The following is a 24,167-nucleotide window of genomic DNA, read 5'->3' on the forward strand; positions in this document are numbered from 1 at the left end:
CCAGAGGGACCTTCCAGCAATGCAGATGATGATGATGATTCAAAAAAAAAAAAAAAAAAAAAAAAAACCAACCCTCAGGCAGAGTCCATCAAAATTATAAAAACATTGCCTGGTATTCTAACCTGGACAAGATGGAAGTCTTGAGGGTGGGCGGCCCCTCCATCAGCGGTATAGGTAACTCCCTTTCTTTTGGGGGGACGACCCTCACCGCAAAGAGCGAGGTTCGCAGCTTGGGGATACATCTGGACCCGGCACTTTTTGGGCTCTTTGTGTTCTGAAGGTTGTTCTTCTCTGTTGAATATCGTCACAGTATGTACGCTGTTCCTAATATTGCCAGTTTTCGGTAGCTCTGAGGATGTGCTTTCTGAGATCTGCAGCCGCTTATAATACTGGGTGAAGTTTCTTCATATTGTTCCCAAAGCCCCAATGATGACGGGGACTACGGAAGTGTGTTTCATCCACAAGCGAGATGTTTCGATGGCCAGGTCTCTGTACTTGGTTAGTTTTTCCAATTCTTTATTTTCAACTCTGGCACCCCCTGGAATTGCAAGGTCAAGAATTTGGACATTTCTCCGCTCTATTATTCCTAAGGCTGGTGTATTATGTTCAAATTATTATTCAGAAATACCAGGCACAGTCAATCCAAGTTATAAAAGCATTGACCAGTATGGTATTCGCGAAGGCTTTCACGGCCAGGATCTAATGGTTGTTGTGGGTTTTTCGGGCTCTTTGGTCGTGTTCTGAAGGTTGTTCTTCCTAACCTTTCGCCAGTCTTTGTGGCCATGGGCATCTTCAGAGGACAGGAGTAGGAACTCCGTCCGTGCTCTGTTGCAGTTAGTGGGATAGTTGAGTATAGCTGTAGGATCAGCTTTTTTCCATTTCAGGAGATTGGGTGATTATGGTGATCAGTGTGTTTTTTGTTGTGGATGTATTGCTGTGATAAGGAGATTATTTGTCACTGTGACTGATGGGTGTCGTTAGCTGGTCTTTTGTGTGTAGTGATCACCAGTCCTTGTGGCTGGGTAGAGTTCGTTGACCTTTTGCAGGCTGTATTTTTCAGTGCTGAGAGCCAGGCTTTGTTGAGTTTAAAACTTTGTTGAAGCTCTGCTGGTGTTTGTGGATTTCAATGGCTTCCTTGTGCAGTCCAACATAATGATTGCTGGTGTTGTCCAGTACTTCTGTATTTTGAAATAGAATTTCATGTCCAGCTTGTTTCAGGGCATGTTCAGCTACTGCCGATTTTTCCGGTTGTTTTAGTCTGCAGTGTCTCTCATGTTCTTTGATTCTGGTGAGGATGCTGCGTTTTGTGCTCCCAATATATACCTGGCCACCACTGCAAGGTATCCGGTATATTCCTGCAGTGGTGAGGGGGTCCCTTCTGTCCTTTGCTGACCGTAGCATTTGTTGTATTTTTGTGGTGGGCTTGAATATTGTGTGTATCCATTCATTCATTTGTCCATTCCCAGCATTTTTCAACCCAGTTGCACAGCCCACAGTCATGGGGATTCAGCAAACTCTAATCCTCGCAAGTAACTTCGGCCCAGATGGCAAACACTTTAAACATGCACCCTTTTCAAGACAGGCTGCTATGCAGTAGATCTGTGCGAAGGCTGGAGAGGGAGTCGCACAAACTTTTCAAGGAAGGTTGCTTATGCGAGTTACATAGGCTGGGGGGCTGATCCCCCCCAAGCGATTCGAGGGGGGGGTGATCAATTAAGACGGATGCAGCTGACCAGAACTGCTGCGGGTCCAGCCCTCTCTGGCCACTAATCTTTTTTCTGCCTCTTTCTGTCTTGTCTGGCATCTGGTGCCTTAATCCTATTGTGGATGTGAATATTTCTGATTAAACCAGCCCAGGCGTTGTCTACAAGGTTTTATCTTCGGCCAAAGCCAGATGGCGGCTTGGAAAGAACTTTCTGTTTTAAGGTGAAGGAAGAAGGGATGGCGGTGGTGAATGTGTTGTGTTTTTTTAATGATGGCTCCTGGCCCCGGACGCGCCTCCCCCCTTTCCAGGCAACGCATTCATAAATCCGCGGATCATGTGTGTGACAAGATGGTTGCCCTGCAGAACCATTTTTTAAAATACAGAAGCTGGAAAAGGCCACCAAAAACTATCGTGTTATTCTCTTGGAAAAGCTGGCAAGGCAGTCAGGGAGCCCAGGCCCATTTCCGTGGGTAAGGCGTTCCAAAAAAAAAAGGGAGCAGCCACGGAAAGGGCCCTGCGCCGGCTAATGAGTCCCCTGCTTAGCCCTGGGCCAAGCTGATCATTAGGCAAAGCAAGGGAAATGAGGTTGGGAGGCACCCATGGGTGCTGGAGCAGAGAGGCATGCATGATGGGTCTGCCACCTCAAGCTGCGCGACGGAGGCGGTTGTTCCTTCGTCACCGTCGACCAAAGACTCAAAAGCGGTAAAAGCGAGGCCACCTCGGGTGGGAAAAGGACGCGGGCAGCCCCGTTTGGTCCTTCGATGCCCGGAGGAGGGGGATGATCCAAGCTCTTCCCTTTGATCCAAGCCATGGTCCTATGGCCGATTTGTGCCAGAGAGATCATAGAATCGCAGCGTCACGGAGAGGGAAAGGAGCATTAGGGCCATCGAATCCCAACCCCCCCCCCCCGTGCTTTAATGCTGAAATACACATCAAAATCTATCTGCCAGGTGGTTGTCTCCATTTCTCTTGAAGACCTCCACTGTGGGAACGCTCCCCACCTCCCGAGGTGGATAGGCCCCTCTATCCTAAGAGTCTGATCTGGGTGGGCTTCCGGGAGTGGAGCTGTCTGGCGCAGGTGCATAGCTTGGGGAGGGGTCCTGGTTTAGACTACGATTCCCAGAACCCCTGCCTGGGGGATTCTGGGAGTTGTAGTCCAAACCAGGATTGCTCTAACAGTTAAAAAGTTTTTCCTGATATTCAGGCAAAATTCTTTCCTTCCATCCATCCATCTGGTCCTTCCTTCCTTCCTTCCTTCCTTCCTTCCTTCCTTCCTTCCTTCCTTCCTTCCTTCCTTCCTTCCTTCCTTCCTTCCTTCCTTCCTTCCTTCCTTCCATTCATCCATCCATCCATCCATCCATCCATCAGGTCCTTCCTTCCTTCCTTCCTTCCTCATATCAGAGCATTGCACAATTTAAAATTATGGATGTACATATATGAAATACAGTCAGAATCAAAAAATATATCTTAAAATGTTAAGATAATTAGACTGTTTTTGACCATTCATGGGCTACTTCAACGGTGTAATCTTGACCGTTTGCTAGATCTTCTTTTGTACATGTGGTGGGGCATAAATTGCATGCACATTAAGGACTGCATGGACTGAATTTCTCTATAGTCACAGAAAAATGGTCCTGTATCCAAATGGCCCCACTTTATAGTTGTGGGTTTTTCGGGCTCTTTGGCCGTGTTCTGACGGTTGTTCTTCCCAACGTTTCGCCCGTCTCTGTGGCCATGGGCATCTTCAGAGGACATCACTCTGTGCTCTGAAGATGCCGGCCAGAGAATGGCAAAACGTTAGGAAGAACAACCTTCAGAACACAACCAAAGAGTCCGAATAACCCACAACAACCATTAGATCCCGGCCGTGAAAGCCTTCGCGAATAAAGCCCCATTTTACTTGATTAGTCTTTGGTCTCCTTTGGTCTCCTTTGTACTGAGTGAGTTCCCGGTGGTCCAGCTAGAGTCTTGTCTTGGTGGGAGACCCTCTTCTGCCTTCAACCATTCAACAAGGCGTGTGGTTTTGTCTGTCCATCTTTTGAGGCTAGCCTTTTCTGATTTCCCATTCAGAACTCGAGGGGTGCGTACCAAACGTTTCCTCGGTCTGAGCTGTTCTCTTGGGGGGGGGGGTTTGATGTCCATGAAGTGGGCCATAGATGACTCTGGCATAGACTAACGGTAGTGCTGGTAAATCGCACAGAGACTGTCCGAGAGGCGAAATCAGGTTAGCCAAAACCCCGATGAGCCTTAACCGCTTGCGTTTTGTACCCTCCCAACTTCATGGGGCTTTCGCTGCATTTCTGAACGCGTGGTCCTGGAAAACTTCAGGAAGGGAGGAAATTTCGTTGTATGGGTATACTGTGTATATACTTACAATGACAATAAATTATTAGTATTATTGTTTAAAAAGAGGAGGAAAAGGAATTCCAGAGGTGTTGGCAGGCCGTGGGAAAACCTGTGTCCTAATGCAACACGTGTGTGTGTGGGGTCATGTTGTGCAGGAAGTTTTCTTGGCCGGTTTTGGAGGCGCACAGTATGAGACAGCGGACATAGCGGGAACATTTATCCTGGGGTGTGTACATCAGGGTTTGGGATAGAGATTGAAACCAGTGTGCATCCTGTCCTTTGCAGGTCTCTGTCCCAAGGAGCATACAAAGTAGAATATCGACACACGGTGAAAAGCCGAGGAAGGGCAGGCCAAAATGGGGTGGCCGCACGCCGTGGCTTTCCGTGGGATAAGCTGCTAAGCGCAGTGGGGGTTGTCGTCTAAAAAACGTATAGGCGGAAGGCATGGGGTGTGTGTGTGTTGTGGATTGACGAAACCGGGGGTGGCCAAGTTCCCTCCCTGGACATGGGAAAGAATCACATGCCAGTGTTTGTTGGTTATAAAAACCAGAAGCATCACACGCGTGTGTGTTGTGGTGGTGGTGCTTGTCACACTCTCCTGGTTCTGAGTGCCCCACGGGTGGTCCCAGGAAGGGGTGTGTGTGTGTGTTGGATCCACATTGTGTCGCACGCGGGTGGGCGCAGACCATCCGCAGGTATATTGCCGCCTCGTCGTTCCGTGCCCGGACAGGGGAGAGGAGGCATCAAATGGCTCCTTCACAGGTTAGGCTGTACACGGGTTTCCGGTGTATCTGGCCTCGCTCGGCGTGGGCCTCCCCGAGCCTGGCTCCAGCCCCCAGGGGTGGACCTTTTGGGGAGCGGGGGCGACACCTCCCATCCGGAGAGGCGAGCCTCCAGGGCCCTGCGCACTCTACCTGTCTCGCCCTGCCGGCGACGGGGCGGCCTTCGTTGCCCCCGGGAAGGCTTTGCAAACGAGGAGGGCGAGCCCAAGATTATTGGGGGGAGAGGGAGCCCCCTGCTCCTCTCCCTCCACCCCTGCGCGGCCCCGATCCGGGCACGGCTGCTCTCCCTTGGCCCTCCGGGGATGGAGCCGGGCCGGTCGGGGGGGGGGGGGAGGAGGAGGAGGCCGGGCTTGCCAGGGAGGGAGGGAGGGAGGGAGGCGGGGAGGGGATTAGGGCTCCGGCCGGGCGGAGCATCATCAGCTGGAGCAGCATCAGCAGGGGCAGCCGCCGCCGCCGCCGCCGCGATCACTACCACCACCACCACCACCACCATCATCACCGCCGCCGCTGCCGCCGCCGCCGCCTCCGGCCGGGCGATGTCGGGGCCTCGGGCGTGGCGGGGCCGGGGGTGGGCGTCGCGGGGGTAGCCGGATGGGGGCAGGCGGGGGGGCCTGGCGGCCGGGGCGGCGGGGGCGGCGGGGGCGGCGGTGGGGGGCATGGGCCTGAACGGCGTCTCCCCCCCGTTCCGCAAGCTGGGCTGCTTCTCGCCCGTCCTCTGCCAGTGCAAAGTCACCTGCAGCAACCGGACCCTCTCGCTCGTCTTCGGCTGCAAGGTGAGCGGCGGCGGCCCGGGAGGGGGGGGGCGGGAGAGAGAGGATCGGGACCCGGATCGGGACCCCCCCCCGAGGGTGGGGAGAGGTTGCAATAGAGTTGCAATAGAGTGGAGGAGGGAGGAAGAGGTGGAGGGCAGGTGGGGGGGGGGGGTCCTCCGAGGCTGGCGTAACGTGTGGCTCGGGAGATCCCGTGACTCGCAAAGGAGCCGGGGAGGGGAGGGAGCCTCTCGGGGTTGCTTGCAGAAGGAGCTCCAGGAGAGGAGGGGGGTGTTTTCCCAGGGGTAGACGGGGAGCAGCTCCCCCCCCAATTCCCAGTCTCCCTCTTGGGAGGGGCGGGCGTGGGGATGCGCCTACACGTGTTCGGCCCCCGGGGAGGCCCGTCGATCCTAAGAAGAGCCTGATCTGGGTGGGCTTCCTGGAGTGGAGCTGTTGCAAAGCTTGGGGAGGGGTCCTGGTTTGGACGACGACCCCCAGAATCTCTGGCTTGGGGGATTCTGGGAGTTGTAGTCCAAACCAGGGCCAGTTCCAGCATTTCCCCAAAGAGGGACAGTCCAGAGGTCAACAGAAGAGAGGGGAGGCCAGCCGCTGGAGGAGCCCGTCCTGTGTCAATGGGCCGGTTCCTTCCTCCCCCAGAAGGAAGGGGTTTCCATCCCCAGGTCAACTTTACCTCCAAGTAGCACCCCAGAGGCCCCCCGTCCTCTTTTCATCTCTCCCGTGGCCACTCGGTCCATCCTGTGGGGATGACTGACAGACCAGTGTGGAGCCTTACCCCAATTATTTCCCCCACCCCCCCCCAGCCCCCCCAGGCCACCAAACAGGCAGCGTCAACCCTTCCGGCAGCCGGAGCACCTCTGGAACCCAGGCCTTTGGGCGGGTGGCCTGGGTGCGGGTGCGGGTGTGTGTGTGTGGGGGGGAAGATGCTCAGCCTTTTCAGCGCCAGGAAGGAAGGAAGGGATGAAGAGCCGCTTTGCCAAGCAGGGAGAGCAAGGGGCAGATTTGCTGAGCGGCCTTTAATCTCCGCCAGCCGGGAGCTGCACGGCGTCCTCATAAAGTCCTGGCCGTCTTCTTGTGAACCTGAGATTACTGCTCTTTAATCTTCTGACACGGAGGAGCGAAGGCAGGGTTGCAACAACCCGGAGATCAGCCAAGAGCCTAGGAAGCAAAGCTGCCGGAGGAGCGCAGGGGGTGAGCGTGTGCGTGCACGCTGGCAGAAGGCCTGTGCCCCTTGCTCTAAACTTTGGACGCCCCCTGAGGCTGCCCTCTGTGCCAAGGCAATCCCCTTCTTTCTCGATTCTTTGTTCTTATTCGTTATCCCCTCCAAAAATGTTTTTAAAAGCGAGAAGCCGCCCCGTGTAACTGAAGCCTCCTTTCCTTATCGCTGGAGCCTTAGGTCATAATTGGTTTACTCTCTTGGTGGCGAAGACTCTCCAGGAAGGTTTGCCCTCCCTACGTCGAGAGAGAGGTCCGGTGGCTTCGCCCCACCTTCAGAGTGAACCCAGAAGGAAGGAAAGAGCCAACCCCCCCACCCCCGTGCGTCACAACGTGGAAGAGTGACCTTTTGGACTGCAACGCCCAGAATCCCCTAGCTCACACGGCCGTGGGGAGTTGCAATCCGAACTTTTGCAAGCTCTCCTAAGGCATGGCCTGCCACCACGAGTAAGGGAGGAAAAAGCACCCGAAGAAGAGCTTTTTCCACTTGCCTGGAGACTGGAGTTTAAATACATTAAGATGTCTTCTTCTTTGAGGTATTTAATATCTTGGTTTTCAGCCCCAGAGGACTCGGAGAGAGAGCCTGACACACACACGCTGTCAGAGATTCCAGTTTCCCAGCTAGAATATCGCACAGGTATAATAAGGAGCAGGTCTCGGACATCTTTGGACTTCCACTAGTAACTGTGTCACTCCGGATTTCTAGAGAAGGGTCCCCTCCGGCTTCCTCTGCCTCGCAGTTTTTGGAAGACGGAGGACGACTGAAGTCCTTTTTTCACCCTTACCTATAAAACCGGCTTTCCCCCCTTCCTTGGGTCACCTTTTTTGCACAAACTGAACAGATGCTAGTTCTTCTACTTTTGAACCTAGTTTCCTGTTCTGTCAAAGGGAGCAGCTCTTGGCTAGATCTAAAAGACTTGAGGTCCCCCCCCCCAAAATAATTAGGGACTCTGTATTCTCAAAGGCTTTCATGTCCGGGATCTGATGGTGGTTGGAGGTTTTTCGGGCTCTTTGGCCTTGTTCTGAAGGTGGTTCTTCCTAACGTTTCGCTGGTCTCTGTGGCCGGCATCTTCAGAGGACAGGAGTCAGAACTCTGTCTGTGCTCTGGTGCAGTGTGTGGGATGGTTGAGTATTTGCAGCTGTGGGATCAGGTTCTTGTCCTTTTCAGGAGATTGGGTGATTACGGTGATCTTATAAACAACTTAAAGCAGACAGAGTTCCGACTCCTGTCCTCTGAAGAGGCCGGCTGCAGAGACTGGCGAAACGTTAGGAAGAACAACCTTCAGAACACGGCCCAAGATCCTGAGAAAACCCACAACAACCAATTAGGGACTCTGTTGGAATCCTGACTCAGGGGGAACAGAGCTGATGCAAAAATTGAGTCTGTGCAGGTGAGCAGCTTGCCTTTGCTTTATATACAGTAGGTGGGGAGCAGCCAACAAGGGATTTATTGTCCTATATTATGGTGCTTCCCAGTTACATTTTGATGGGGCCCATTGCAAGAAATGAATTCTAGTGAATGTACTGGGAGGAAAATAAGACAACGGCAGCGTTTTTTGCAAGTTAGGGTGAGCCGGATGGACTCTGTGTGCTATAGAAATTAAGGCGTGAATAGGCTCACACTTCTATTGTTTATGAATCCAAGCTGTAGGAACCATGTTGTGTAAGTGGGCACCCCCCCTCAAAATCTCTGTTCGTCTCAGCTTCATCTTATGACTGGCTCCGAGCCGGATCTTAGAAGGATCAGTTGGAAAAAAGTGATCTTTGGGGAACGATGCTTCCCAGAATCCTTCGAACCAGCCGCATCGTCGTGGTCTGAAAAAAGCATCTTTTTTTCTGTGTGGTGCTTGGGGGGGGGGGGTTGGAGGTGCAGTAAGGCGGCCTTCCATACTCTGGGGTCAGCCTTGTGGAGAACGGGGGTCGACCGCACGCACGTGGACAGCCCACCTCTGCTTCATGGCTTCCCAGCCCAAAATGGCAGGAAGGAAGCCTCCTCCTCCTCCCCTTCCTTCGGCTCTCGCATTTTCTCGGGGGGGGGGGAGGTGGGAGATGCTTTAGCCAAAGGCCCGGTTCTGGGACAGGGATTTCTCTGAAGGCAGCCAGACTCTGAAGAAGGTGGGCTGAGTTCTGTTTCCCCAATAAACCGAGGGGGGGGTTTCCAGATTCTGTGTTTGCTCTTAAAAACTGGCCCCGTCTCGTCCCTTCCCGAGGAGCCTCAAACCCAGAGCTAAGAAAGTTGAGTTTTTTTCTTTTCACATTTTGACTCCCAGAAATGCTCTGCCTTGCCCGTATGGCCACTGGCTGAAGGGGCTGGGGATTCTGGGAATTGTTGTCCACCAAGTTCTGCTCACACGGCGCAACACGGAAGGAGCGCGGCCGAGCTAAATCTCAGAGCACGGACACACGTGCTCACGTGCGTGTGTTCTTCTGGGGAAAAGCAGCCAGGGTGTAGGTTGGGATGATGGACATCATCTGGTGGCCCTTCAAAGGGTGGTCGGCTTCAACGCCCAGCGTCCCCTGCCTGCCTAGTTAGAGGGCAGGGTGATGGGAATTGTGAGCCAAAGACTCTTTTCAAGAAGGCCCCCAGGTGACTTGCCCTTGAGCTAGGTGGGTGGTTTCCTGATTCTCACATAACATGATGTGGGAACGTTGCAAGAAAGGAGGTTTTACCCAAACCTTAAGGAAGGACGCCTTGGCAATAAGAGCGGTAACTGGAAGAGGCTCCCTCAGGAGGCCCTCCTTCATTGGAGGGGTCTAAACCCAAGTTGTGTGTGTATACCTGTCAACAAGGCCTTTGTTGTGGACCTCCTGCTTCCGGAGGGGGTCAGACGAGGTGACCTCTTTGTGATTTACAGCACAAGATGCTCCATATGATGGCAGGGAAGATCCCTTAATGATCCCTTAGCTGCTCTGTTGGAGCACCAAGTACTTGGGGTAGAACGGCAGCTATTTCGGTGCGCTTAGAGACTAAAGAAGAGATGTCGGGCTTACCTGCCCAGGTAAGGGGCCAGAAACCCTTGGAGTTCTGAAGTCGGACCAAGCGGGTAGAAGGCTTGCAGCAAACAGCAAGAACCAGCCTGGGGACTTTGCACAACTTGCACCGTTATCTCGTGGGTGTAAAATGCAAAATGATAGATAGCAATGCAAAATAGACAGATAGAAAGACAGATAAATAGATTTTTTTGTTGTTGTTGTTTAGTCCTTAAGTCGTGTCCAACACTTCGTGACCCCATGGACCAGAGAGCATGCCAGGCCCTCCTGTCTTCCACTGCCTCCCCGAATTGGGTCAAATTCATGTTGGTCGCTTCAATGACCCCGTCCATCCATCTCATCCTTTGTCATCCCCTTCTCCTCTTGCCTTCACATTTTCCCAACATCAGGGTCTTTTCCAGGGAGTCTCCTCTTCTCACGAGATGGCCAGAGTATTGGGGTCTCAGCTTCAGGATCTGTCCTTCCAATGAGCACTCAGGGCTGATTTCCTTCAGAACGGACAGGTTTGTTCTCACAGTCCAGGGGACTCTCAAGAGTCTCCTCTAGCACCACCGTTCAAAAGCATCAATTCTTCAGTGGTCAGCCTTCTTTATGGTCCAGCTCTCACTTCCATACATCGCTACAGGAAAAAACATTGCTTTGACTATGCGGACTTTTGTCGGCAAGCTGATGTCTCTGCTTTTTAACATGCTGTCTAGGTTTGTTGTCACTTTCCTGCCAAGAAGTAGGCATCTTTTAATTTCGTGGCTGCTGTCACCATCTGCAGTGATCATGGAGCCCAAGAAAGTAAAATCTGTCTCCGCCTCCATATCTTCTCCTTCTGTTTGCCAGGAGGTGATGGGACCAGTGGCCATGATCTTACTTTTTTTGATGTTGAGCTTGCTCCTCACTTTGTGCCATCAGAATTGTATCATCTGCATTTCTGTGGTGATTGATATTTCTTCCGGCAATCTTAATTCTGGCTTGGGATTCCTCCAGTCCAGCCTTCTGCATGATGTATTCTGCATATAAGTTAAATAAGCAGGGTGACAATATACAGCCTTGTCGTACTCCTTTCCCAATTTTGAACCCATCCGTTGTTCCATATCCAGTTCTAACTTTTGCTTCCTGTCCCACATATAGATTTCTCAGAAGAGAGATAAGGTGGTCAGGCACTCCCATTTCTTTAAGGACTTGCCATAGTTTGTTGTGATCCACACAGTCAAAAGCTTTTGCATAGTCAGTGAAGCAGAAGTAGATGTTTTTCTGGAACTCTCTGGCTTTCTTCATAATCTAGCACATGTTAACAATTTTGTCTCTAGTTCCTTGATAGATTTTATATATATATATATATATATAGATAGATAGATAGATAGATAGATAGATAGATAGATAGATAGATAGATAGATAGATAGATAGATAGATAGATAGATAGATAGATAGTCCCTGTTTCTTGGGGTGCTTCTTCTCAGATTTTGCCACAGCTGCCACCGTATCCTGCCACCTTCGCTTTTCTGTCTTGTCTGTGGGACCGTTCCTCGTGCCAGGACAGAGCGGCTTTCTGCGTGTCAGCCAGGTTGGGAGCGTTTCTGCTCGCGTCGACATATTGCGATGCTGGTGCAGGTTTGAGGTGGAATCGGGAGGAGAGAGCGAGAAACCTGTGAAGTCAGCAGTCTCGCCGTTTGTGTGGCCCATGCGCTCAGCGGGCCCACCCCTTCTCCTGCTTCCCCCTTGCTTAATGCATCGCCGCCTGGGATCCTCCAGGAACAGGCCCCTCCGCCCTTGTGCCCTTTCGGCGGGTGGAACCGGCGCCTCCGATCCATCCTTTGAGCTTCTGAGCTTGGCCTGGTGGTCCAGGAGGCACCTTTTTTGACCAGAAAGCTGGGTTTGAAGATTCCAGTCCAGTTAGGTCAAGAATCGGAGCTCTTCTCTCAAAACACAGCATCCTTTTTTCTCCGATACCTTTGCGCGACAAGGCTTTTTCCCTTGCCTATTGTGGTCCATTCCCCCCCCCCCATTCTAACAGATCTTCAGGGTCTAAAACAAGCTAGGAAAAATACGGGTTTAAAGCTGTCGTTGAAACCTTCTTTGCTCCACAAGGAACTAGACTAGTTTTTTTATCTGCATGGCACCTTCCCTCAGTAATTCAGTTTGATCTTAATAGGTGGGTACAGGAAGGAGAGTCTGCTTTTAAATCTACAAGAGCCACAATGTGTCTACTCAAAGATGCCTGCCTGAAGGTGTAAGGGATTCCGGATCTTGTCCTTTATGAGGGCTTCCCTCAGACAGCGTGGAGCTAATTGCAACGTCTACATGGCACTGTTTTGTCAGTTCCTTACCTGCTTTTTGCTACCGTAGCACCATCCTGCACAAACCTGGGATTTGGGGGTGTAGTGGGCACAGGGGAAATGGTGGGGCTGTGGGTTAAACCGCAGAAGCCTCTGTGCTGCAAGGTCAGAAGACCAGCCGTCGTAAGATTGAATCCACACGACGGAGGGAGCTCCCGTCACTTGTCCCAGCTCCTGCCAACCTAGCAGTTCGAAAGCATGTAAAAATGCAAGTAGATAAATAGGGACCACCTCGGTGGGAGGGTCACTGTGTTCCATGTCTAGTCACGCTGGTCACGTGACCACGGAAACAGTCTTTGGACAAACGCTGGCTGTACGGCTTGGAGATGGGGATGAGCACCGCGCCCTTGAGTCGGACACGACTGAACTAAATGTCAAGGGGAACCCTTAACTTTACCTTACTGGGCACATGGGATTCTCTGCTCGGAAGCTTTGACACTTTCCCATGAGCTGCGGACGAAGAGCCTCATTCCCTTCTGCAACTACAAATCCCAGCATCCCTTAGGGTGCAGCCATAAGTGTTACAGCTGGATCAAGCGGCTGTAACTGTGGGGCACAGATAATACTCCTTCTTACCGCAGATGATTAAGCAGGGAGTGGTGACAAGTTGGATAAGCCGGCTTGAGGCTTTCCACCCTGCGGCCGTTGCAACTGCTTTCAGATCGCAGAACTGGAGAGTTGGACGGGTTCCCGGGGGGGGCATCATCTAGACTGGCCGTTCTCCACCTTTCCCCCTCCCCTTTTAAGCCACAGCCGTAAACACTAGGGAAAAGAAGTACAGTTCGAATCAAGGCGGCAGCAGTTGCTTAACCAACCTCACGAGGTGGTGTGTGAAAACTGGTTTCCGTTCTGTGGCCCCTTTCTAAGAAACCCAGGACCGACATTTCCCCCTTTTCATAATGGGAACAGGAAATCCTGATCCGTGCTTGGATGTGACCACCTCGTTTTGACCCCAAAGAGGGAGCAGATGAGACTATAATTGATTTAGTTGGTGGCCTGCCGTGGGTTGGTTGAGCACCGGAATAAAATCTTTTGGAGGACTATCCCCAGAGGGAGAGGTAATGCACGGGGGAAGCTTGAACTGGGCTTCCCCTGCTTGGAGAATTCCAACCTCTTCTTTTAAAAAAAAATCATGGATGCAGATAAAATGATCTGGAAGGACAGAGAAGAGGGGTCATTCCATCCATGGGGCTCTTGCTTGCTGGTCGGCAACCCGGAGATTTCCGCCCACTTCTTCTGCCACCCTGCAGGCTTTCCCGGGAGTCGGATCGGCTCTCAGGCCGGCTCTCCCGACGGGCCAGGAACTCTTCTATAAACCCTCTCCTGCTCCAGAAATCGGCCGGTCTTGGTTCTCACCTTTCGGGAGCAATACGTAGGCCGGGGAACCAAGAGGCTGGCTGAGAAGAAACCTTTGCTCTGATTGATTGATTTTTGTCTAACGAGGAGCCCACAAGGTAGCACCGAGAAGCTTCTTTGGTGCCTTCAGGGAGACAGATGGGAAGGGAGGAACGCTTCTAGTCTGATCCTCCTCGGCAACTGGTATGCAGAGGTATTCTGCAGCTGATCATGGAGGTTCCACATACTCAGAGAAGCCGAACTGCTTCTGGCCATCCCAGATTTTAGGCGGTGCGCACCAGAAGATTCTGGGCATTGTGGCGCAGGAAAAGTAACTTATCCCAGCTCTGGAGGTGGAAGAGGTGGTGGTGGGTGCTTTTGAAATAGTGATGGAAATCTTCCAAAGGCTACTCAAAGCCACCCTGTTCTGACTCGCGCAGAAACACGTCTGTCCGTCATTTTTGCTTCATCCGGCACTTTTTGCAACGGAACCGCCGCGTCAGCAGAGTTTTTACTTCTGTGAATGTCCTTCATGTCAACTGGCAGATCTTGGGGTGGGGTGGGAGGTCAGGGGGGAGAGGTCAGGAGATTTGAATTAGGAACCTGAGAGCAGAGTGTGGGATCTTAAAACCGTGGAGCCAGAAGGGGGACCCTCTGGATCATCAAGTCCAGACCCATCAGAAGCAGGGAAGAATTCCACAAGGTCAAGCCTTCTTGGTGGCGGCCTCTTGGCGCTTTCTCAGCCCCCCCCGCCGCCCAAATTTCACAAGGGTGTTAAAGGCCATGCTCTTCAAGCAGCCTTTTAAAGACATACAGTGGACCCTTGACTTACAGACGGCTTGACTTACAGACTTTTTGAGTTACAGACTTCTCTGGCCGCAAAATTTAGGTTTGACTTGCAGACTGAGATTTGACTTACAGACCAGAAAAAAACCAAAATGGAACAAAAACGGCCTGTTACGGGATTAATCGGTTTTCAATGCACTGTAGGTCAATGGAGACTTGACTTAACAGACTTTTTGACTTGAGAACCGCCTTCCAATACGGATTAAGTTCTCAAGTCAAGACCCCACTGTAACACCCCCCCTCCTCGCCGAGCATTTATGTATCTGAATCACCTGTTCCTGCCATCTTAGATAGGGCCTGATTCATGGGTAATTTGCATGGTCTAATGGTCGATTCGTGGTGACATGTCAGTTTAGAGATGCTCTCTAAAAATCATGTCTTTCTTTCATTGGCAACCACCCAAAGAACTGCTTCTCACTGTGTCGGACGCTATACAGATAAATAATTTTTAACAACAGCTCCCAGAATCTTCCAGCTGACTTGGCCCTTGCTACCCACCTATGGGGATCCTGGAACTTGTAGTCCAGAACTGTAACTTCTCCGACTACTGTATAGCTCGTCGGTGGCACACACCCCAGTTGGGGGCTACTCTCACAAAGCGGTGCGTCTTATTTTCTCCAAATTAAATCTTCCCTCGGCAGCTCCCTCCCGCTCCCAGTTTCTTCAGCGTGGTTCCTTGTTTCCAGGCAAATGTGCATTTTAAAACTCCCAGGTGGATCGTGGCTCCGTAAAGGCTTCGGCGCCTCTTTTGCTGTAGAGGATTCAGACGGGAACAATAGCCTTGATTAATTTTCTCCCCCTCCTTTTTTTTTTTTTTTTGCACATCCTGAGAAAGAGAGATAAAAGGAGACGGGAGTCGGGAATCAAGAAGGCCAGCTGACTGGTGGGGAGAGAAAGGACATTTCTTCCAAACTGCTCCCCCCCCCCCGCCTGGTGCAACTCTACTGAACCATAGGTTTGCTTGCTGCTGTGGCAGTGGGGCTTAGTGGTTACAGTGCTGGAATGAAAGGAGTTGTGTGAGGGTATAGGAAACCAAGAAGGGGGAACTTTGCACATGCTAAGAGGCACTCTTCTTTAGCAGAGATCTGATGCTGTCCCAGGCGGGGACGAAGCACGGTAGGGCTAAACCAGACCGAGGAAAGGATTTTCCGAGGTCCGTGGACCCAACATTGAGGCGAACGTTTGTGAGGTGCCTGTAAAGGATGCACAGAGGCGCCGAAGCCGTCGGGGGACAGTGAAAGTTATCCCACAGCAAAATATAATGCAGATAGACAATGTCGATGTCTTATCAGCCTTTAATTGTGTAGAATACAAATACAGTACTAGGGGCTTGTTGGTGCCAAAAACGCGGAAATCAGGAACGCTAGACTTTGTGTGGTCTCTAGCTCCATCTAATGGCCAGTTCTTGTAAATACACCTTGGAAATACCTGTATTTTTCTGTGTAGAAGACTATACTTTGGTCTAAAATCTTTTAGACTAAAAATTGAGGGTCGTCTTATACATGGAAGCAAGCTAAGGCAAGGACAAAAACAAGTGGAGGGGAAAGCAGGGATCAAAGCGATCCTGCAGCGCGTCGATCCCTTTTCCCCTACACTTGCTATGCCCCGCTTAGATTTCTTAATTTTGGATTAGAAAAGCGGGGGGGGGGGTGTCTTATACACGGGAAAATACAGTATATATAAATATGTGTTTCTGAGGTTTTTTTATTTAAAACAACAGATAAGTGAATCAGCAGATACTGATCTCGTGAATAGTGGGGTCCTTTTGTATGTGTGAATGCAAAAAGAGTTGAAGAGAGAGTAGAGGGGAGCTAGCATGTTCTCAACATCAGTGGAATTCCCCATATTTATTTATTCACTATTTATTAATTTGTACTCTCCTTTGTTCTGATGAGGGACTCGGGCTGTCTCTCGATGTTACCGCCAGTTAAGTTAAAAACACCATTAAATTCTGATTGTGTGGGTCCCAAACAGTTTCCGGCCAAGTTCTGATCTCGGATCGTGGCTTAGCGTGCCGGCTGATGTCCAGCCATCCCCCGTTTTCTGCCTCCCGGGGCTTGGGGAGGGAGGGCCTGGGGCTGGTGTCTCTGTTCCAGCTTCTCCGTCTGTTGCCTGCCCAGCGCAGGGACGGTTCCGGACCTAGAGATCCCCTCCTTTCCAAAGGCCAGGCGTGGGATCCCGCGTGAATCCTCTTGAGTCTCAGCTAATGGAATCGGCAGCTGAGCGGGGAGCCCAGGGCAGGGAGGGAGAAGCCCTTTGTTCCAGCATCGCCGTTCATTTCCCGTGGTCTACAGTCTGTGCCTGTCAGGGACCCTTTGAACCTGAGATAAGAGGAGAACTTTGGCGCTGGAAGGGACCCTCTGGGGTCATCAAGTCCAGCCCATGTCAAAGAGGCGCCACGGGGGAATCGAACTCTCCACAGCCGGAGACCTGAACCCTTGAGCTAGGGGGTTAGACCACGCTGGGATAGTTCTCCCTCTGCCTCAGGGTTGCCTCCTGTTCAGTCACCCTGGCTGTGCAGGCTCTCCAGACTTTTCCATATCACTTGATTCTTGTTAGTGAGGCGGGGTGCGGAAAAAAAAACACCCCACACTGGAGTTATTGTGTGTCTCGAACGTGGAAAGCTTGCGCTCTCCCCCGGAGTTAAACTTCAAACTCTCACGCTGCTTCCCGGGGCTTGGAAATGCTTCTTTTTCAGACTGCAATACTCACTATGCTGGCTTGGGGATTCTGGGAGTTGTAGTCCAAAAAGGTTACGTTTTCCCATACCTGCGGTTTCTCTCCTACGAAACTCGACGTTTGAGGCTTTTTCAAGCGAGCGAACCCATCTGCTTCCCTCAGTACCCTAAGCTGGATAGTAAAGAAGGCTAAGGGTCTGGCCTCTTCCCGTTGCACATCTTTTAACCAGAGTTTGGGATAGGTTACCTCCGTGGGCTTGGAGCTGGCAGGGCTGAACGGCTTCTGCTGTGGAAGTGGGTTTGTAGTTTCTGTTGCAGTTTTGAGTTTCAAAGTCCTCTAACTGCAGAGCAGAAGCGCAGGGATTCACAGAGCAGAATAGCTGCATGTTCCCCTGTTTCCTCACCCCCTTTTCTCATCAACTAGCACTTACAGTCTCAACAACCCCCTCTGAGACATAAAGAGTTATAAGAATAAAAGATTTCATTTACTTACAGTCGACAGATCGACAGCAAAACACGTAACAGCTCTCCGCCACGGGCCTCAACAGACTGCAGACTGTTTTTCCAACAGGAAAAAAAAAGAGAGAGGGGGAAAAAGCTCAAAAGGAGAGAGGCGGGGCTTGCTTTGAATCCAGAGGCAGGGAAGGAATGATTGGTTCATGCTGGAGAGATTGACAGAGATGGGGAGTCGTCGTCTCAAAGGCTAACGTCTTCAAGCTCTGCCTAAAAATTTTCTGGGTGAAATCAGTTCCCTGTTCTTCTTGCTGTCTTTTTAAAAAAATGGTCCAGAGAAAGCTAACCGGCCTCTGTTGTGCTTTGCCCTTTATTCTAAACTAAAGGAATGTGTGTTTGTGCGCTGCCTCTGGCTGGGAGGGAACCTTTCTGGGCTGGCGTGGCTGTCCATCTATCCAGCACTAACCAATCATCCCTTCCTTGCCTGAGCAAGCCCCGCCTCTCTCCTTTTGAGCTTTTCCCCTCTCTTTTGCCTGTTGGAAAAGTAGTCTGTCGTCCGTTGAGGCCTGTGGCAGAGAGCAGTCATGTGTGTTAGCTTTGCCGTAGATCGGTTCAACTGTAAGTAAATGAAACTTTCTATTCTTACTACTGTGAATGTCTCAGAGTGAGTTACTGAGACTGTAAGTGCCTTTAAAGGAGAAAAAGGAGCGAGAAAACCAGGGACCTTGAACGTGTGTTTGTGTGTGTGTCCTTCCTTCGGGATCACGTCGGCCAGTGACCTGGTGGCTCCCACAGCATCCTCCCTGGGCAGAGCGGGTATGGGGAATGGGGGCGTGCCACGGCGTGGCCCTTGATGCTTTGCTTCTTTCGTTTCAGAAATATCGTTACCAAGATGAAGACAGCCCTCCGTTGGAGCATAGCCCTGCCCACCTCCCCAACCAGGTAAAGGCCCCCGAGCTGGTCCACGTGGCGGAGAAGAACCTATCCCAGATCGAGAGCGTCCACGGCTACGTGTCTCACTCGCACATCTCCCCCATGAAGGTAGGAAGGGGGGGAGGAGCGGGTGCCCCGGCCAGGAGAGGGGGACCTTGTCCTGCCGACGCCTTCGGGCGCACCGGGCCCCGCCCGTCCCTGCCACACCCTCCCTTCGCCACACCCGCACCCACCCGTGGCCTGCCCTTCCCGTGGCGGCACGTGCCTGTCTCTCCCAGCATTCCCACGTCCGTGTTTGTGTGTGTGTGTGTAAGGCACAGCTTGCCCGGGGGGGGCGTGTGCAGGATTATTGCCCGGGTGTGTCCTTTTTTGTTGTCCGTGGTCGCATGCGGTTGTCTCGCGATGCTTCAGCGGGGTCCGGGGCATCGTCCGAAGCCTCGGTGGCCGTTGTCGTCGTCGCCGCTGCTGTGTGTGGGATCGCCCTTTGCGCTTAGACAGCTGTGCGCGCCTGTGTTTCGCAGCTTGTGCGTCTCTGCGTCTCCCTCCCCTCGTGAAGCCAACGATGGTGACTCAGCGCAAGGTTGTTGTTATGGCAAGCTCTTTTGAAGTAAGTGTTGTGTGCCTGCGCATGGGGGCGTGCATGCTGGAACACGGGTTCACAGAGGACGTCAGCCGTTAGGTAGGGGCCCCCCGTCTTTGTGTGTAATCTTTTATGTGCTTTCTGGAAGCCAGCAGATAGACATAGTGCACAACTTTTTCGCCTTTCCGAGCGCATGCACACTTTTTTGGGTCCAAACTGAATTTATCTGAACAACCCAAAAGGTGTGAAATTTGTGGGTGATGTTTTCGCTTTTCTGTTTGCTGCTGTGTCTGTTTGTGATCCACAAGGGTGTTTTTTTGGGGGGGAGGGGAGTGTCTCTGAGGCCTGGATGGATCCTCTTGCCCTAACCCATTCACGTACCAACACACCTGAGCTACTGGAGGTCGGATCCTAGCATCTGTCTCCTTAAAGGAGAGCCTGCCCCAAAAATCCTGCAACAGGCCCCTGCTTTACTTTTTCCTCCCATCCGACCTTAAAGACTGCCAAGTTTTATTGGGCTTAAACTTTTATGGGCTGGAACCCATTTTAAGGGATGCATGTGTTCCAGGGTGGATCAAGAAAACCTAAGCCAGCTAAAACTGGATGGGCAGAAAGGGCTTTGCCTGATGTGATTGCTTCTCTCCCAGATCTGGTACGTGCACAGGATACGGCCCTGTGAACGATCTGTTTATTTATTAGGAATATTATTATTCCACCGTCCTTCTTGAAAAGGACCCAAGGCAACTTACGTCCATTAAAAGGCAGTGTTTAAGCTAACAACAGCGAGTGAACAATACTAAAAGGATCAAATGATTATGATACTAAGAAACATAAGAAACACCAAAACACATTCAAAGCAGTACATCTATTTTAAAAAAAAAAACCCACTTAGGCAAACAGTCACTCAAGGAAAGCTTTCCTGAAGATAAATCTCTTTGCAAAATGCAAACCGTCTCGTTTTAAAACCTCTTCTAGATGGTTAGTCACTAAGAGAAAGGTATTTTGCCTGCTTGCGAAAGGAGAGCAAAGAAGGGGCCAGCTGGGCCTCCAGTGGCAGGGAGTTCCAGAGTCTAAAGGAGCAGTCACAGAGAAGGCCCTCAGAGGCACCTGTGAGGATGATGGGACCGAGAGAAAGGCCTCTCCTGCGGATCTTAACACCTGCGCAGGGTCATCATTGAGATTGCTTGAGCCCAGGCCATTGAGGGCTTTATCTCTTAGCACCTGCACTTTGAACGGTGCCTGGAAATGAAGCGGCAGCCCGTGGAGCTGCTGGAACAGGGGTGAGTGGGTTATGGGATCCCTCGTGACCTGCCCCAGCCAGCCCATCCGCCTTGTGGGCGCCGTGAAGATTCGTGACGCTTCCCATCACCTTCTGAGGTTTCGGTCCGTCCAAAGCAGAGTGTGCAGACAGCCTGTGGCTTGGTCCGTTTGTGCTGGTATGTGGGGGCGCCCGTGTGCTGCATGGCTTGGGTCCCGCTCCTCCTGTCCGTGATGCTCCCCCATCCGCTCACACAAACACCCCAAAACCCCACCGCACGCGTAGCCTCCGCTCGACCCCCCCCCCACGGAGAGGTATTTACTGTCCTGCATGGCATAAAGAGGGGCAGCAGGGAAGGGCGCCAGGAGGGTGAAACGTCGGGGCGCCTTTCGGATAAGATGCCTTTTGGGGGATCAGCGCTTTGTGATCAGGGGTGGGGGTGGGGGAGTTGGAGGGAGGGGTACGGAGTGGGACCAGCAAACGAATTTGCATTGGTACTCTCTGAGAAGCCATGATCTCTTCTGTTTCCCCCTTCCGAAATCAAAGCATCCTTTCCGGCTTAACTTGGGCATTCTTAATTACTGTTCGTTTTGGAATTAAAAGGTGGCATTTCGCCTAAAATTAATTTGCTCTTCCAAGACGGAAAAGGAAGAGGAGGAGACCCCATGACTCATAGTGAGGTCGGTTATTTTAAACAGGCCCATAAGAAAGAGGTACAAACTGGAATGGTTCGTGTTTAGGATTTGAACTCCCCTGAGGATTCTGGATTCGGGAAAGCGGCATCCAGAAAAAAAAAAAGAATCCTTCCCAGCTCTGGAAAATGGGAATCTTTCCCAGGAGGATTCCCGACATCATCCCCCTTATGTTCTGAGCGCAGACCTCTTTATAAAACTCCCAGACTTTTTTCAGATGCCATTTTAAACTTTGGCAACTTTTGGAAGGCTGGTTTTTTTACTCTGTGGCTTTTTAAAAAAACGGCTTTCTTTTTGTAACATTATTTTGATTTTTTGGGGAATGTCGCTAGAGGCTGGAAGAAACACGTTTGGATAAAGTGGGGTCTATCGGACGGCGTGCTCTCGGACGGCGTGCTCCAGTTGTGGGTTTCGTGCAGGAGTGGCCGCTTGGAGTCATTTCTCTGGGTGGATGAATCCATGTTGCAAGAAGTAAACCTGAGAGGGCATGCGATGATAAGCGTGCAGAGTATTCCACCTGCAACAGCTACCTTCCTCTGTCCAGCTTTATTAACATATTCCATGTAATGTCCAGGGAGCTTAATAGACCACGCCACGGGCTGTAATGTTTTAGATGTTCTTGGACTGCAACTCCCAGAAGCCTTCACCTTCGGCTGCGTTGGCCAGGATTTCTGGGAGTTGTAGTCCAAGAACATCTGGAGACCCAAGGTTGGGTACCACTGTTTTATAGAGTTTTCATGAGATGGATGGGTGGGTGGATTGGGCGCCGCTCCTTGAGAAGTCTTCCCCCCCCTTATAAAACAGGGTGGTGTTGATGGGAGAGCGTTGGTAGTTTTGCCATGCTTGGGTGTCTCTTGATGGCGCACAACGAGGATGACCCCTAGGCCCTGTGTCTGGCATAGGACAACACTGGCAGCCACGTGGAGAATAAATATCCTTCCTTCCGAAGGTGGGAAGTTTAATTGCTAAAGCAGGTGAAAGAAAGAACCGGGGGGGGGGGGAAATGTTCCCCCATGAGTTGGTGAAGTTTGAAAGTGAGCAAAAAGTCCAAAATCATGAGGTGGGATGTTCCAGTCATCCCAGAGTACGGGACATGTCTTTGTGGGCTCAAGCGACAGGAAGCCAGATTTCGGTTGAACATCAGGAAAAAATGTCCTGACTGTTAGAGCAGTATGACAACGGAACCCATGACCCCCGGGGGGAGGTGGTGAGAACTTCAGCCTTGGAGGCCTTCAAGAGGAAATGGGACCCCCCTCCGTCCGATCTGATTTGATTTGGATTCCTGCCATGAGCCAGGGGGTTGGACTGGATGGCCTCGGAGGCCCCCTTCCCACTCAATAACTCCGTGTTGAGTTAGGAATGCTCGGTTAACATGGCTTCCCCAAACTTATCAGAGATTGCAGGTTATGCTTCTGCTTACCTAATCAACATCTGCCTTTAAGAACCTCCGCCGTATGCAGATGTCTTTGCGTTTGATTGATTCGTGGCTGAAATGCCGGAGAGCGAAACGATGGTGACATCGGCTGGAAACCCTCTTTGCTATTCATGCGGGTGCTTTCGCCGGCTTCTGGGCCTTCCTCGAAAAGGCTTACTCAGGTTTCTCCACTGACTGGCTCCTGTCCACAGCTGGGAGGACGGCGAAGGTTCGCAAATTTGCTTGGTCTTGAAAGAGGGAGTCCAGGGGGAATGCTGAAGTATGGCGCAATCTTGGTGAGAAAATAGCTCTGTGGTTTAAGGTCTCTAACTGTGGAAGCTAGAGGTTGGGAGTTCAATTTCCCCCCACCCCACGGTGCCTCCTTGACAGAGGTTGGACTGGATGATCTCACGGGGCCCCTTCCAGCCCTGCCGTTCTAAAGATGAGAATAAGGGAGGAAGGGAAACTCCTATGCAAAGCCGAGAGAGGCAGACAAGAGGGGGCCACCTTGGATAGAGATTTTAAAGTACCGGAGTCATATTCTGGGATTCAAACCCAGAGCTGAAGGAAAAATGGGAAGCAAAAAGGAGATAAATCTGGAGAAATTCTTGCTATTATAATGATAACTTCATTAGACCAACCAGAAACGTATAGGTTTTGGAGGTTTATGGCCTTAGGAAAGATACGATCACTATACGATTGTGGAATCTGTGTTCTGCGAAGCCTTGTTCATCTGTCTTTGTAGGATTCCCCGAAGGAACGAATTCTCGCGCCCCTTTTGTTTGTGTGGATTGTGGCCGGTGAGAGAGAGAGAGAGAGAGCTCGGACCCTTCCTTTTTCGCTTGTGGAGGGATGCCTCAGCTTGGGGAGGTGGTTCCTTAGGTCTTGGCTCATTAGCGGGTGGCCTGCGTTGGCACATTGGGTGGGGCCAAATGTGGAATTCAACAGAAATTCCACATTTCCTTTCTTCCTGGAAATAAGACAAAGCAGGTGGAGAGCGAATCGTTTAACAGCTTTCTCCCCAGAGTAGGGGAAGAATAATTTGCAATGAAGGATGAAACAGCACACCTGGACCTCCCCAGTCCTCTAAATGCTCTGGAAGGGGCCGAACGGTTTTGATGCTTCATTCTTTGGGGACAAACGGAACGTCCCATCCCTTTGTCAGCCGACTTTTGGTTTCACGAAATATTTGCTCCCTGGGTTGTTGTTGTTGTTGTTGTTGTTTTAATGGCCTGGAAAATCAATATCCTTTGACCGTTGTGGAAGACGGGCTCTATTGATAACCTATCGCCGGCTTCCAAAATATATTGATAAAGGCCAACAGCGGGTGCCACCTCTATGCTGGGAGGCGCTCACCTTATCCAGCATGATTGGCTTGAAGGAGACAACCCATGTGAGGGAAAGGCTTGGCATGATGGGAAATGTAGTCCCGGCATGCGGTTTCCTGTCATGTGTCCGTGGCAGCCTAGACCACTGGTTCTTAACCTTTGCTACTCAGATGTTTTTAGACTGCAACTCCCAGAAAGCTTCACCATCAGCTGTGCTGGCTGAGGTTTCTGGGAGTTGCAGTTCAAAAACACCTGAGTAACAAAGGTTAAGAACCACTGGCCCTAGACCACCCATTTGCAAGATAGGACGGATTATAGTTCCCATAATTCCACAGAGCTGCCCGTGGGGTTCAGATGTGTAGTCAGCACATCTGCAGGGCACCGGCTGAGAGCATGCTGAGTCGGGAAGCTGGAAAGAATCCGGTCCTTCCCATAAGGTGTGCAGTGCCATTGTGTAGTGTGTCCCTAGAAGAGTTTTCCTGGTATATCAGGTTTAATGTGTTGTTTTACCAGTGA

The 24,167-nt window shown here is 51.4% G+C and overlaps 1 protein-coding gene across 8 annotated transcripts in view; it reads left to right on the top strand.

Moving 5' to 3' along the window:
* DLG4 (discs large MAGUK scaffold protein 4) overlaps window positions 1-24,167 on the top strand; it is a 133,063-nt gene that overhangs the window by 70,056 nt on the left and 38,840 nt on the right. For 3 of the 8 annotated variants that reach the window (XM_072977205.2, XM_072977208.2, XM_072977211.2), the window contains one exon: window positions 18,323-18,487. In XM_072977205.2, the coding sequence (XP_072833306.1) occupies window positions 18,323-18,487 (165 nt within the window). Of the gene's footprint in view, window positions 1-5,462; window positions 5,607-18,322; window positions 18,488-24,167 lie in introns of those variants that run through there. The other 5 variants (XM_072977207.2, XM_072977212.2, XM_072977214.2 and 2 more) reach the window with 3 other exon arrangements.

Source organism: Pogona vitticeps, chromosome 6 (assembly GCF_051106095.1).
Source record: "Pogona vitticeps strain Pit_001003342236 chromosome 6, PviZW2.1, whole genome shotgun sequence".
Taxonomy (NCBI): Eukaryota; Metazoa; Chordata; class Lepidosauria; order Squamata; family Agamidae; genus Pogona; species Pogona vitticeps.